At 38.4% G+C, this 15,177-nt stretch overlaps 1 protein-coding gene and 1 long non-coding RNA gene across 3 annotated transcripts; one reads left to right on the forward strand and one right to left on the reverse strand.

The window, feature by feature from the left end:
* Window positions 1-65: 65 nt before the first annotated feature.
* Window positions 66-9,360, forward strand: LOC134671497 (uncharacterized). 2 transcript variants are annotated; one of them, XR_010099225.1, is made up of 6 exons: window positions 66-182; window positions 2,061-2,169; window positions 2,932-3,105; window positions 4,058-4,181; window positions 5,327-5,750; window positions 6,596-9,360. XR_010099225.1 is itself a non-coding variant. In XM_063529364.1 (5 exons), the coding sequence occupies exons 2-5, from the start codon at window positions 2,068-2,070 to the stop codon at window positions 5,440-5,442; spliced, it is 516 nt and encodes a 171-aa protein (XP_063385434.1). In that variant the 5' UTR covers window positions 66-182; window positions 2,061-2,067; the 3' UTR covers window positions 5,443-5,782. The 2 variants fall into 2 exon arrangements, 1 of the variants encoding a protein (XP_063385434.1); XM_063529364.1 differs by lacking the exon at window positions 6,596-9,360 and having other exon boundaries at window positions 5,327-5,782.
* Window positions 9,351-15,058, reverse strand: LOC134671521 (uncharacterized). The gene is made up of 2 exons (XR_010099229.1): window positions 10,127-15,058; window positions 9,351-10,048 (listed from the first exon to the last, which is right to left on the reverse strand). It is a non-coding gene; the product is annotated as an uncharacterized LOC134671521 (long non-coding RNA).
* Window positions 15,059-15,177: the final 119 nt, after the last annotated feature.

The following is a 15,177-nucleotide window of genomic DNA, read 5'->3' on the forward strand; positions in this document are numbered from 1 at the left end:
GAAACCAGCGTTCACCCTTCGCAGCTTCGCAAAAAACAAGAAAGATCGGACGCCTTCAGTGTTGAGTGGATCCCCAAACAAACATGTCTTGTGGGTGAAATTATTTCAAATTGAGTTGACTTCAATGTGTTGGACTGTTACTTTATTATACATATAATTCGTGGTATAAGATATTGTAACTGGTAAGTAAAATGTGGTGGTTCGATAATGTGTTATAAAACAAAGTTATTTCAATTTAAATTGAATTTACTATGTCTTGAACTGATATCAACGGTTATTTTAATTCTGTTTATTCGCAGCATATTATATTTTGTGAGTGAAGTGAAGTTTAGTGTTTACTCAATACTCAATACTGTTTATACGAGGCATGTTTTTAGATTGTATTGTTTAAAAAAACGATTACACGCGCCGGCTGTTAGTTGTTACTAACTGTAACAGTAAACGTTTAAGCTTCAAACATTTTTCTAAGAAGTTCGCAGGAAGTAGTGCATTATATACCGACTACGTCGTAGGATGGGAACTTGACACTATATGTGACGTCCCACGGATAAAGGTACCTTATGGCGGTTGGCGCTTACGCTATTATTAACGCCGCTCCAATATTATTGCGGCGCTATGCGACGTAAGCGCCAGCCGCCATACGGTACCTTTTGCAGTGGAACGTCACATATTTTTATCGATGACCCCTAGCACGGCACATGTGTGGGTGCGCTTGTTTACTAGAAACGGTGTTCAGATGATACAATATGACTAACGACTTGCTTACCTGGGAGCCTAGCGTTTGCAGAAAACGAGACGAAATGCTGTTGTCTCTTTATCACAGAGATCTTCCATATTAGTGCGATAGAGATGTCGGCGGCCGATCGTAAGATCAGGCAGATCGTAATGTTCCTGTGTAATGTTTTGACGAAACCAATATATATGTAGGATAGGTTCGTTAGCTTGCTTCAGATGCCCGAAGGGCAAACTAGCCAGAAATAGGAGCCCCGCGTAGCGGGGCTCCGTCGACTCAGGGAACTAGTCAAAGATTTTCACGTTTCACGATATGCCTAGGAATTTCACGATATGCCTAATCATACGATCGGCCGCCGACAGAGACACCGTTTCATTGTGGCCCCCTGTGCATCTTTCTTTTAACGTCCTCCTAGCCTAGTCGGTAGTGACCCTGCCTATGAAGCAGGAGGTCCCGGGGTCGAAACCGTTCGAATACTTATATAAGTAATGGGCATGTATTTTGTATGAGTTAAGATGGCTATAACTGGTACATTTGGTGACATAAATTGATTGAATCTCAGGGAAAAATGTGCACATTATTGATTGGCGGAAATAGGTACCAATGGTACCAATTGGTTTTTCCTGTTAATATTACACCACGTATAAATATAGTCAGGTAATAAATGGATTTCCCGATAGGTTAATGCAAAATAAATTATTAAAGAAATAATACATATATGTATGTATATAATGTTTAATAAAAAATCAACTCTTATGAAATAGGTAATAGCTCGATTAATTAATTATTGAAAGTTAAAGTTGTGAATCTGCAAGTAACGTTAATTACATAGAGTTCAAGTTAACGTTTTTTAATGAGGTAAAAGATTATAATTTAGAAATTAACTATATAGTAGGGTTATCTTATCTTAATTGAATCTAAAAGTATCGGCAAAGTATTTTTTTTTTCGTTAGTACCTATTATATACGATTCTAACCGCTTATTAGGCACCTGACCGAATACCTTCAATTAAAGGGTCTAAACTGATTTGCGTCGCTTTTACCTAACATACATCGTTATTGCGATCAAATTTCGACCAAGCGAGCGATAAGCGACCCAGCCATTTCATTCACTCATCTCAAATGTATTTAGTACCACCAACTGCCACTCGAACCGAAACTGAGTCTCAGGAATGTCAAATTTATCGATTCATACCTAGAAGGTAAAATTTAAAAAAAAATGTCTTGTTCTAAAGAATACACTCGCCAACAAAAGTTTCTTCTTATCTCAACTCGTTCGCACTGACCGCTATCTCTCAAACTTTTATTTCACACTCTATTTTTTTCAGACTAGAGATGGGACGGCCGTGCACAAAGTGTCCGTCGACGACGGTTCAGAGCTGCTGCGGTCTTCGGAACCTAAGGGTAGCCAGTGTAATGATAGGATTTTTCAAAGTGGTACGTATCAAGTCAAATTATTTTCATTAAATTTTGCCCAGGAGTGAGACACAATATATAGGATAGGCTTTAAAAAAAAGCGTGTCTAAATATGAATAATCAAATTATCATTCATGATTCTGATTTGTGTTGTTAAAAAGTACAAATGCAACTATGTTTATACATAGATTATTCATGAAGTGGAAATAATTTTATGTCTAACGAAATATTAAGGAAAATAAAATAAGACAGTTGCCCGTGGTGTGTGGTGGGGTGTAGATATTAGGTAGTGGTTCAAGTCCAGCCTTAGCTACCGAATTATCTTTATTAACCATAGAGTTAGCTAAAATTAAATACAATAAAACCTAGAAACAGAAAACGCATTACAATTTCATCGCAGTGCATCCCGCGCACGTCGTACAAGTGACAATTGCGGTTAATTATCCACTCAAATTAAGGATCTTTAAGGTTCAAATGCTTCTATAAATGGGCCCACTGATTACCAGAGGGGCTACCGCGAAAACCGAAATTCGCAATTTGCGGGGATCTTTTTCTTTTACTCCAATGAAGGCGTAATAAGAGTGACAGAGAAAAATGCCCGCAATTTGCGAACTTCGATTTTCGCGGTTATAGCCCTGTTCGCCGGGCGATATCACCCTGTCAGTTGTTCGGAGCTGTCAAATTTTGCGTTTAACTGACAGGCTGATATCGTCCGGCGAACTGGTAATCAGTGGAGTGGAGTGGAGTAGGTATTAATCATACTCGGATATTTATAAATTCCAGTTGCTGTTCCTCGCAGCAATAATAGGCTTTATATCAATAATGAGCGGCTACCACACAGGCGCGGCTAACGAGGAAGAGATAGCTGAGAAACCTACAGCACAGTTGGTCCTAGCGCTACTGATGTGTATAGGATTCCTGTTCCTAGCTGGTGTGTTGATTGCTGGATTATTTAAGGTATTGTATAAATAAAGTGACCAAAATACACGGTGTAACATGAGCAAACCGAATAATTTTAACAGCGTATTCCTGATCATATTTAGAGACAAAAATGTCCTATAAACTTTTTTTTAAAAACGCCTAGTTTCAGAGATAATATCAATTTAAAAATAAACAAGTTTTTGTTGTTACATAATGTAAAAGGCTTTTTTGATGGTAATGTTGCTGCTATGGGACGTAGTCTAAATATCCTTATTGATAGATGTCAAAAAGTGACAAGTAACACTTTGCAAAAAGAAGGTTCTACGAAAAAAAAAAATAAAAAAAAAATTTTAAGTAACAAGTAAATGGTGTCAATGTGATACCAAAACTGAATTCAGCACCCCCGATTTATACGAAAATGATACCAAACACGGTCTAGCAGCGTCACTAATGTAGATATCAAGATAAAATTGAAAGCCCTAAATAAACTTTCAAGAGCGGATATCTCAAAAACTATTCAAGATATCGAAAAACTTGACTGAATAAAACTTGTAACAAATTTTATCGGCTTTTGGTTTGTCTTAGTAGTCATGTCGCTAAGACGCAAAATTTCCAAGATATAAGTGAAAAACCGAAAAATGAGACCTTCTTTCCCCCCTCTACCCCCCAGCACCGGGGCTACGGCCGGGGACTTTTGATATGTTCACCTCCTAACTAGTCCAAACAAAGTTACGTAGAGTAAAATTGTGTTCCTAGCATTTCCCTCTATAACTTCTTATTGCTTGGCCTAATATATTACTCCACTTAAAAGGTCGACAGAGCAGGAGCTGAAGTTCTTCCTTTCTGACTGTGCTGTATGAGCGAGACACGTATACAAGATTTCTTGGCGATACGATGGTTTCTCAGGCAAAAAAAAATACGCCAGTCTTTTTTTAGATTGCCCTTATGTACACACCTTTCTAAGTAGGTATTTATTATATATTTTCAGAAACGCCGCAACTACGTGATGATATACTGGGTGGCGAACTGGGTGTGGATCGCGCTCTCTCTAATAGGCCTCTTCACGCAGTCGCAGGGCGCGCTACAATGGATTATGGTCTTCTGTTATACTGGTCAGTAATGTAAATAATAAAATAAATAATCCATCTATCATCATTAACAAGACTATTGTAGCCAAAAACCTGCCATAATGCTGGCAGATTTATCGCAGCGCCTGGTCATGGTCGCGTCCCCAACCCCCATTGATGAGAATTTCGTGAAAGCTGAGAAGGACAAGTCCAGCAAGCTAGACTTGGCTCACGAGATAACCGCCATGTGGGAATTGTGGGATGTTGATTCGACGATCATTATCCCGATAGTAGTTTCAGCGAACGGTCTCATAGCGAAGAGTCTCGACCCACACCATAAGACTCTCGCTAGGTGGCGTATTCAACAAATTCGAATAATTGCAAGCCCTCTTATAGCCATTGGGCTAGGAGGACTTTACAAATTAAAGGAAAAGTGAAAAAAAACAACGGGTTGCACTCCGGGAGTGCCGGCAGAAGTGAAAACTCAATGACATTGTAACAGTTTTTCGATCAGGTCACGTGTCCGTTTTACGAAGCGTCTTACGTCTTACGCTCTGGCGAGTTCAACATTTTTTCCCCATCACAAAAAGTGCATGCACAGCGCCGATAAAGAAGTTTTCACTTCAAAAACTAATTAAAGTTGATTACAATTATTAACAATTATTAATTATTAACATTACAATTATTAATTATTACAGTTATTTGGAGCAAGTGGTGGCCGAGTGGATATGACGTCTGACTTTCAATCCGGAGGTCGCGGGTTCAAATCCTGGCTCGTACCAATCAGTTTTTCGGAACTTATGTACGAAATATCATTTGATATTTACCACTAGCTTTTCGGTGAAGGAAAACATCGTGAGGAAACCTGCATACATCTGCGAAGAAATTCAAAGGTGTATGTGAAGTCCCCAATCCGCATTGGGCTAGCGTGGGGACTATAGCCCAAGCCCTCTCGCGCATGAGAGGAGGCCTGTGCTCAGCAATGGGACATATATAGGCTGAAATGATGATGATGACAATTATTATAACGATCGGTGTTTTAAGTTGCGAGTTCGAGTTTCGCTCAAGTTGGACCATTTTTTTACCAAACGCATTCGGCAAAATTTTTTCGAATTATATTATTGGAAATCGTTCTTCCTGATTGAATTTGTTGTACATTCATATCTTGACTGGACTAATTATATTTCCAGTGGCGGACATCTACTTCCAAATCGTGATCCGGAGCTACTACGTCGAGATGACGGGCGCCGTAGCTGCGCCTGCGTTCCCACCACAACATGCAGCGCCGGGAATCGCTAAATATTAGACTAGCCATATTTAACCTTTTTAATGAGGGCCACAAAGACGGTTTTACCTTGTAACCCCGGGCCGCAAAATTAATTTGCTAGGCCCACTTGCACCATTCCAATAACCCAGGGTTATCCGGTTAAACCTGGAGTTACCATGGTTACCAGTACAATTTGACACAGGGTTGACGGTTAAACCGCTTAACCTCGGGTTAGTGGGATGGTGCAAGTGGGCCTTAAAGGTGTACAGATGACTAGGGTCTTAGAATTTTTCATACTTATAATACTTCTGTTTGGGTCCTTTCGATGTCCAACGGTTTCGACTACAGTAGGTACCTATTAGGGGTCATCCATTAATTACATCACACGTTTAGGGGGAGGGAGGGGCTCAAGAAAATGTGACATATTGTGACATGGGGGAGGGGGGAGACACAAACTTTGTGACGTCACTTTAACTTCATCAGTAACCGAAAATTTATTTAAATTATTTTATTCGCTGTACATTTAAATAACAAGTTCTTAAAACGATAATCGTTTTTATTCGTTTAATTTTCTTTCCTAAGCAGTTTTGGGTTATAAAATTACTAATATTTATATCGTCAAAAATATTTTCATAAAATATTAATAATACGTAGGTACTTACTTAATTCGATTTGGCGATTTCGTAGAAAAAATGTGACGTCACACTAGGGGGGAGGGGTTTGCCAAATGTGACCAAGTGTGACAAGGAGGGGGGGAGGGGTCAAAAAACCTAGAAATTCGTGTGACCTAATTAATGGATGACCCCTTATAGCCAGTATCTATTTTTTTCGGACGGTATTAGGCTAATATTATTTAGTCTGGAAACTGTCAAATCGTAAGGGTTTCCGTGACAAGTTGACAACACACTAAAGGGGCCCACTGATTACCAGTCCGCCTGCAGTCTCTGGCCTTATCGGGCGACCTGCCGTCCTAGACCAATAACGGCCACAAACATAACCGATTATTGCCGGCCGGCAATGGTCTGCTGCCACCTCTGCGACTACAGACGAGTCGTCATTTTCCCACCGTACGGCCGCCTGCCGGCAATAGTCTGATATAATTTTGACAGATCCCTACAAATTGACAGTTCGCCGGACGATGTTAGCCTGTCAGTTAACCGCAGCAGGCCACACATTAACAGTTCTATTTCAGATTTTGGACTGACGGCTATTCGGACTACGGCTCGTCGATTCCGGTCAGCGTCGACAGATATCTGCCGGACAGTCCGTGGCCTGCAGGCCAATTTACACACACATTATCAGATAGCCGGCCGGTGGCCTGTTGGCCGTCATCTGTTGTCAGTCGAGAGCCTTCAGTTTCGTGTTTTTCAACTAGTTTAATTTTTTCCTCAAAATGGACTGTCGACGTCAAAGATAATGTTTACACTTTTGGACCTTATTCCTTTGTAATAAGGCAAAAAATGTAAACCTATATTTTACTACTACAGTGAAACCTGGTTAATTGGTTACTTGGATAAATGGAAAACGTCAATAGTTGCAACCAAAGCTCTGGTTCTGGTCCTTTGAAACCAAAGGTATAATTGAAATTATGAAACTTTTTTAGTTATTTTATTAGTTACATGAAATTTGATTTTGATGTTTTTCTTATGTTTGCCTCCGTAATTAAACAGATTGCATAAAGTAGTTACCTACCTCTACCTACCTACCTACTCTATAATTGTAACAGTTCCATTTGTTTGGTCCTATTTATTATTTCTACTAGTAAAATAGGATGTACTTTAAATATTTATTTATTTCATTATTTTATACTTTATTGCACAAAACAAGTTAAAGGTACAAAAGGTACAAAAGGTGGAGTTAATGTTTTAAGTTATTCTTTACCAGTCAATTACTGGCCCAACCAGAAACTATTTTACAAGCTTTTATTACCTAACTGACTTTCAAATCTGAGAAGGACGAAGGTTATCAATAGGGAATATTACGCGAAACTCTGCGTAGGGGGCGCCAGACCGTTACAGAAACGAAATACTACCAGAAAAAGGTGACGAAGTGGATTACTATATCTGGTGATGTACGTAATTTTTTTTTGATTTGTTGTAAATTATAAAAATCTATTACAAGGTATCAAACAAAAAAATCACTAGTAAACCGCCCAAGTGGACCTAATATTATGTAGAAAAGGTTTTAAAGAGTAGAAAGAATAAAACAAAAACATAACAGTAAAGTATTTTCATTTCTTTCAATTTGGTATACAAAGATAGCACCTATATAAGAGCCGGTGTAAGTAAAAGTAGGTTGAATCCACCGCTTGCAGCTTCTAACTCCATATCCTTTTTTTGTAATAATTGTCACATAGTAGGAGAATTGCAGGTAGGTAATATCGCCACGCCACGCTCTGTAACGCCGAACACAGTTTGCTCCAGATATTCTTTTAACTTAAAACGGAATGAATTAATGTTGTCATAATTCGGATCCAACTTGTAGCTGAAGAATTTCAGGCATAGATCTTATCTCTTGTCTAAGCAGGTACTTCGGTTAGGTTAGGTGAGGTATCTCCATACTTGCGCAAGTGTTCCTACCACGTGTCTTTATAGCATACTTTATAGAATCAAATCGCACAATTTTTGCAGAATGTCAGTCATGAAAAAAATCAGAATTGTGATATTATGTTTTCGATTTTCTTATAAAGGTATTTTTCATAGCTAGTCTTTTCATTGCTAGCTGCCGTGAACGCCAACGATGGTATACCTCCCGGCGTTATCTTGAGAACTATTAAAATTTTAACCAGTGTTTTAGGTAATATTGGGAGGCTAATTTCCCTATTTGAATCTTTGAATGCTTGCTCCTTTTTTACTCGGTTACACTTCCAGCAATCAATAATCATGTCTGTATTTTCGAATATATAAGCCACGCAAATACAATATGTCACATTTAAAATTAATAGAGAAAAAAATAAGGTTTATGTTATAATTCTCTTTACGACATTTATTTTTGACTGACAGTAAACAGTTGCGAGGTAACAACATGATAAATAAAGAAAAGTCTTGACAAACTAGATACATGCAACCTTCGCATTGTTGTATTCAGGCCTTAAAATTGTATAAACTTTATACTGACATCTGGTGACGTAGTTTGCACATTTGGAATAATTTTATTTCAATTTGACAGAAGCCCTACCGTATTTAAGATTAATAAGGTCTACTGGCCGTAAATTGTGTATGAAATTACAAGCAAATATCAGCCTCAAAGAATTAAGTATTGGAGCCGTGATGTTCGAAGACAAAAAGTCGTATGCTTATATTGCTTATTAGGGACTATGAACTCTTAAGTATTAGGAATAAAATAGAATTTACTAATGCTGTAACGTGTGTCGATCGCCGGCCGGCTACCTCATGATGTGTGTTTGACTGGACTCGAGGCCACGGACTGTCCGGCGAATATCTGTCGGCGCTGACTGGAATCGTCAGACACGATCAGTTCGTGTAAGTCGTCAGGCCGAAAACTGACAGAAAACTGTTAGTGTGTGGCCTTTTGCGGTCAACTGACAGGCTGATATCGTCCGGCGGACTGGTAATCAGTGGGCCCCTTAAGAATATTAATATAATATGGTGCGAGTAATGGGCCCCAGTTGTATTAATAAATTACATCGTTTAATAATCCCATTCATCAGTATAAGTGATATCGTTTAGTATAATTGTTTCAGTATTATACTTCTTTTTTTATTAGCATTAGAAAAAAGGTAAACAATCTTGAAGTGCCTTTTTATTGAAAAACACTTTTGAAAAATAAGTCACGGCAAATATGTAGCAATTACGATTATTTACATTATTTTGCTTGCATAAGTAATTGATACTGATTTTTTTAAAAGCGTTTTTCAATTAAATGACACGTTGTTACCATTATTATTTTAGGGGGCTAATTAAAATGGAATAAAGGAAACTAGTACATTACTTATAATACATTTATTTGACTAAACGACAAATATCTAAGTTTAGAAGTGTCAAATGTTAACTTATGACATTATAATATATTAAATAGCCTCGGCTAGCTTACTACAGACTTAACTAAAAATATGAGAGCAAATGTGGGTTTGGCGGCTACATTTCTTATGGTTGGGCACTCTGGGTACGTGGTATAAAAAATAAGGAAAATTATTTAAAGTAAGTTGGGCGCCTTGGAGAATATAATAAATTGGTTGTCTCTGACCTTTTAAGTAGTGACATTAGAAGGAAGGTACCACTGCCGACACACTAATGGAGACTCATGTCGCAGTGCCTCTGCATCCATGGTAGTTGTAGTAATAGCGAACAGGCCCCGACCGCCGGTACACCAAGCTGGCTGGGGGCTGCCTTACAGCCAAACTGTAGACTAAGTGGTAGGCCCTGTAACGAGTTACAGGTAGTAAGACAGGGTTCACAGACTTTTGACAAGCTGGAACCTAAATAAAGGAGAAAAATCGGTTCATGATTTAAAGAGCGGACCCCCGCATGGGCGTAAGGATTACGAATTCAAAAACAAGTAATTAACTTACCCATCGAGGAGAAGCGGCATACGTGGCCGGGATTGACCAGCATGTCGACTCGATGAGGCCTCCACCAACACACCATCGTCTCACAGGACTTCCATATAGGATAAAAATCCGGGACTGTGAAATAAAATTCACCACGCTATTAAATGGAATCTTATGCACAAAACCCGTCGCAAAAATCACCAAAATACTCACTTAAAAAGGAGATGTCTCCCGATGGGATGTATTATAGCCATTAAACGGCTTTCATACGGCGAAACACCGCAAAAGAAAAACGGTCCACGATCTTCATTTTGACAGGAAGAATAATGACAAGTCAAAGGGCAGAGTTGCCACAGCCCGAACTGGATTCGTGCAATCCTAGGTGATTTTGAAAAGAAAACATTACCTATCTTCTTTACTTATTTGAACTAATATTAAATAGAAAGAAAAAACAATATTTGAAGACAATTTTAATTTACAAACCCCTTTCGATTAAAAAAATAAACAAAATGTAGGAAGGCACCGAAATTATTTTTTTAATCTAGCAACCCGGACCATGTTGTTATCGACTGAGCTCGCTAGATGGCGTTAAGGGTATCGAACGAATATAGGTCACATACTAAACAGTATTGAAAAAATGAAGAATTAGAATTTTGTTGTTACAGTGCTCCCCTACCCGAAGAAAATTTTGACTACGGCAAAATTTTGAGCTGGCCCCCAGCTCGCAAAACCACCCTCTTATTTTCTAGAAGAAGTCCCAAAAAAAATCGACGCCAAAGGCATAAAGGAAAGCAACGACCACCCAATTCGAACCCACGCATTAAACTATAATAAAAAAAATAAGCACAGCCGAGCTGTGCACAAGTTACCACCTACAAACTATAATATTACTATACCGTAATATACACTACGATACCCTAAACGTATATTAACCTAAACGAAACTAAACGCTAATAAGCGAAGCTGCAAAGCTCCCTACCTACGCACTGCATCGCTGTATATCTTGGCGGCGCAGCGAGCGACCTGGGTCGCGGGCTGCACGTCCAAATTATATGGCGGAATGTGCGTAAGGTAACAGATTAATCAATAATCTGTGGTAAGGACTGAGTACAGTCAATTACCCATATGAGTTAAGGGCAGTGTCCGATAGCTCGGCTAAAGAGCCACTGAGCTACCAGTCGACACTCCTCACAGGAACACTGGCCCTGCAGTGCGAAATCAGGGATTTCGCCCTGCACTGCCAACGCTCACTGTGGATAGACGGCTTATAGCCAGGTAAAATTTAACTAACTAAGATCGGTGACTGCTACTTTACACCATTCAAGTAACGCGCATTTATCAGGCCGTGCCTTAAGTCGACACAGGTCTGAACGCGGAAACGAGACAAAACGCAACACAACGATACGTTGACCAGCTGTGTCTGAACGACAGGCAGACGGTAACGTTCGAAACAACACGAGACACACAAGGAAGTCGACTGTACAGGCTCCATTTCAAGCAATGCAAGTCTGTCAGTCTGACACACAAAAATCCGATGTTTGCGGACGACGCTTTAAGGCGTGTACCACATAACAACCCCCTAACATCAACATTAACGTTCACGCATATGATTTAAGTCATACCGCAAAGCGTTAACAAAGAAGATGGCACTGCTATTAAGAGCTTGACGGTTTAAAGTCCGCCAAAACCCGACCAGCCAGTGCCGATTGGAATGCTGGTTTAAAGCGCCAGCACCCCGGTAAACACGCGAAGAGTCTTTAAATCGTCCTCTTCGCCCACCAACAACAAACAAACCACGTGCCTGAGTTACGTTTGCTCAGACACGATCGAAAGAAAGTAATACGTAAACAAAACTCCTGCACGCAACACATATAAAAAAAAACTCCTACCGAACATCAACAAAAAAAAAAAACGCGCAATCACCGATAGTTAACTAATAAGTAAATATTTACTTCACCTAAAATAACAACAATAAGGAAAAAACTCGATTTAAGTCGAGACAATAGATAAGGAAAAGTAGGTAATAAACATAACTCCCGTACGAAACAATTGTGAAAACTACTACAATAAGATTCGACCTTAAAGGTAAACCGCTATTTGAATATCGGTAAGTTATTTAAAAAAAAAACGTAAGTCAACAACAATAATTGTGACTGACTGTACCCAACCACGTCAAGAAACTATTTAATATTAATTTTATTTATTTTAAACTTCAACTCCAAACATCCCGTAATAAACTTAATAAATGTAAACTCCTGCTGACTGTACTTCACTATAACCTCCAAATTTGCTCCCTTTACATTATGTAATAAATTTATAATACGGTCCATCCTTTCAAACAAGATTACCATAGTAGTACAATTACCAGTAACTAATCCTTCACATCAAGTATATAAAAAAAAACAATGGAAATTAGGTATTACATTTTTAACACTACTACTAACCCTCTAGTAAATTAAAAACTTTTGTTTGTAAACAAGTCACCAAAAAAAAATTGAAAGTGAAAAATAAATTAAAGTTTAAGCACTTAAGTACCTCACTACCCGGTAAGGGTTTAACCTTTTGTGAGTGACTCTCCGGTAAAACATTATATAAATCACAAAAAAAAATACAATAGTCAAAACATAGTGTGTCTGCTATCCGGTAAACTACAACGTCTTTTATGAAGTAAAAACTTTTAACATTAAGGAAATACATTTATAAAATAAATTGTCAAGTTTACGACAATTGTCTAAAATTGCTTTAAATTAATAACATCTGGAGTTTAAATACCAGCAAATGAATAAGTAATTAGACTACAACTCCTTTACAGTACAACATAAGTATATAAGTAGACAATTGACAACATGTGGCTGTCCTAACCACAATTAAATAGTAATTATTTTGAATATTGCAGTAAACAAAAGTAGGTACAATAAAGCAAACAGGATGTCCAACCATAAGTTCCTTTAGCTAACTTATATGTGACTAAAGGGTGCTCGCCAAAAGAAAAGCCCCGCGATGGGTGACACTGTTACCATTATTATTTTAGGGGGCTAATTAAAATGGAATAAAGGAAACTAGTACATTACTTATAATACATTTATTTGACTAAACGACAAATATCTAAGTTTAGAAGTGTCAAATGTTAACTTATGACATTATAATATATTAAATAGCCTCGGCTAGCTTACTACAGACTTAACTAAAAATATGAGAGCAAATGTGGGTTTGGCGGCTACATTTCTTATGGTTGGGCACTCTGGGTACGTGGTATAAAAAATAAGGAAAATTATTTAAAGTAAGTTGGGCGCCTTGGAGAATATAATAAATTGGTTGTCTCTGACCTTTTAAGTAGTGACATTAGAAGGAAGGTACCACTGCCGACACACTAATGGAGACTCATGTCGCAGTGCCTCTGCATCCATGGTAGTTGTAGTAATAGCGAACAGGCCCCGACCGCCGGTACACCAAGCTGGCTGGGGGCTGCCTTACAGCCAAACTGTAGACTAAGTGGTAGGCCCTGTAACGAGTTACAGGTAGTAAGACAGGGTTCACAGACTTTTGACAAGCTGGAACCTAAATAAAGGAGAAAAATCGGTTCATGATTTAAAGAGCGGACCCCCGCATGGGCGTAAGGATTACGAATTCAAAAACAAGTAATTAACTTACCCATCGAGGAGAAGCGGCATACGTGGCCGGGATTGACCAGCATGTCGACTCGATGAGGCCTCCACCAACACACCATCGTCTCACAGGACTTCCATATAGGATAAAAATCCGGGACTGTGAAATAAAATTCACCACGCTATTAAATGGAATCTTATGCACAAAACCCGTCGCAAAAATCACCAAAATACTCACTTAAAAAGGAGATGTCTCCCGATGGGATGTATTATAGCCATTAAACGGCTTTCATACGGCGAAACACCGCAAAAGAAAAACGGTCCACGATCTTCATTTTGACAGGAAGAATAATGACAAGTCAAAGGGCAGAGTTGCCACAGCCCGAACTGGATTCGTGCAATCCTAGGTGATTTTGAAAAGAAAACATTACCTATCTTCTTTACTTATTTGAACTAATATTAAATAGAAAGAAAAAACAATATTTGAAGACAATTTTAATTTACAAACCCCTTTCGATTAAAAAAATAAACAAAATGTAGGAAGGCACCGAAATTATTTTTTTAATCTAGCAACCCGGACCATGTTGTTATCGACTGAGCTCGCTAGATGGCGTTAAGGGTATCGAACGAATATAGGTCACATACTAAACAGTATTGAAAAAATGAAGAATTAGAATTTTGTTGTTACAACGTCAAGAACACGTACTTAGTCTTTTTCTAATGCAAAAAAAACCAATAACAGCGTTCAAATAATAGGATAGATAGATAGACTTAATTATTTTATAAAACAATTCTATTTTAGAGGTATTTTTGAAGCGTTTTGTATCCGATACTGTTGCCAGAGACTGTACTTATGCTTTTTCATCACACTCGCCCAGTAAATGTGGAATTGCACGCAGGTTTAGCGGGAGTTAAAGAAAAAGCTTTCTCCCAAGGGAGTTATGAAGTTTCTAGTGCCATAATTAACAGTTTTTTGTCTTTATACTTAATTTTTGTATCGCAAGTGTGATGAAAAACATTGTGTGTAAGTCGGGGCGTAATAATATTGCCAACTCGGCAAGCCGTCGCGATTTAAATTACTCTCGTTTGCAATATTCAACTTACGCCCCATATGGCACAATGCACTATAAAGAATAGTGGGAAATATTTCTTCTGGCTTCCGGCCGGAAAGCGGCCCGCTGCGCTAAACGAAGTTGCCGCTTTCCGGCTCCGTCGAGCAGAAAAATAATACTCGGGTAGTAAAAGAGAAAGATATTTCTTACTTTACTGCTTTAGGAAAGGTATGTAATATAGATTGTCAAGCAAATCTTGTCAGTAGAAAAAGGCGCGAAATTCAAATTTTCAATATCCCTTCGCGCCTACATTTTTCAAATTTGCCGTCTTTTTCTATTGACAAGATCTGCTTGACCCAGTATAAATATACTATTCCGCTATACAGCTTGGCAAAAAGAGTAGAAATTAAAAAGTGGCAACACTGTAGGTAGTGTCGTCCCGTTTTCTGATATGAATTGGAATGAAAGGGACGACACTACAGTATTGCCATTTTTTAATTTCTACTCTTTTTTTCCAAGCTGTACATTATTATTAATCCGCTATAGATAGTCTACGCAAGAATTTACAAAGTATATAGTATGTATAATATGTGTAGATGCCTAAGAA

Source organism: Cydia fagiglandana, chromosome 15 (genome assembly GCF_963556715.1).
Source record: "Cydia fagiglandana chromosome 15, ilCydFagi1.1, whole genome shotgun sequence".
Lineage (NCBI taxonomy): Eukaryota > Metazoa > Arthropoda > Insecta > Lepidoptera > Tortricidae > Cydia > Cydia fagiglandana.

Coding starts and splice junctions, on each gene's coding strand:
- LOC134671497 (XM_063529364.1), top strand. CDS start 2,068: ATGGGACGGCCGTGCACAAAGTGTCCGTCGACGACGGTTCAGAGCTGC. Junction 2,170..2,931: donor TGATAGGATTTTTCAAAGTG/GTACGTATCAAG, acceptor TATAAATTCCAG/TTGCTGTTCCTCGCAGCAAT. Junction 4,182..5,326: donor TATGGTCTTCTGTTATACTG/GTCAGTAATGTA, acceptor TTATATTTCCAG/TGGCGGACATCTACTTCCAA.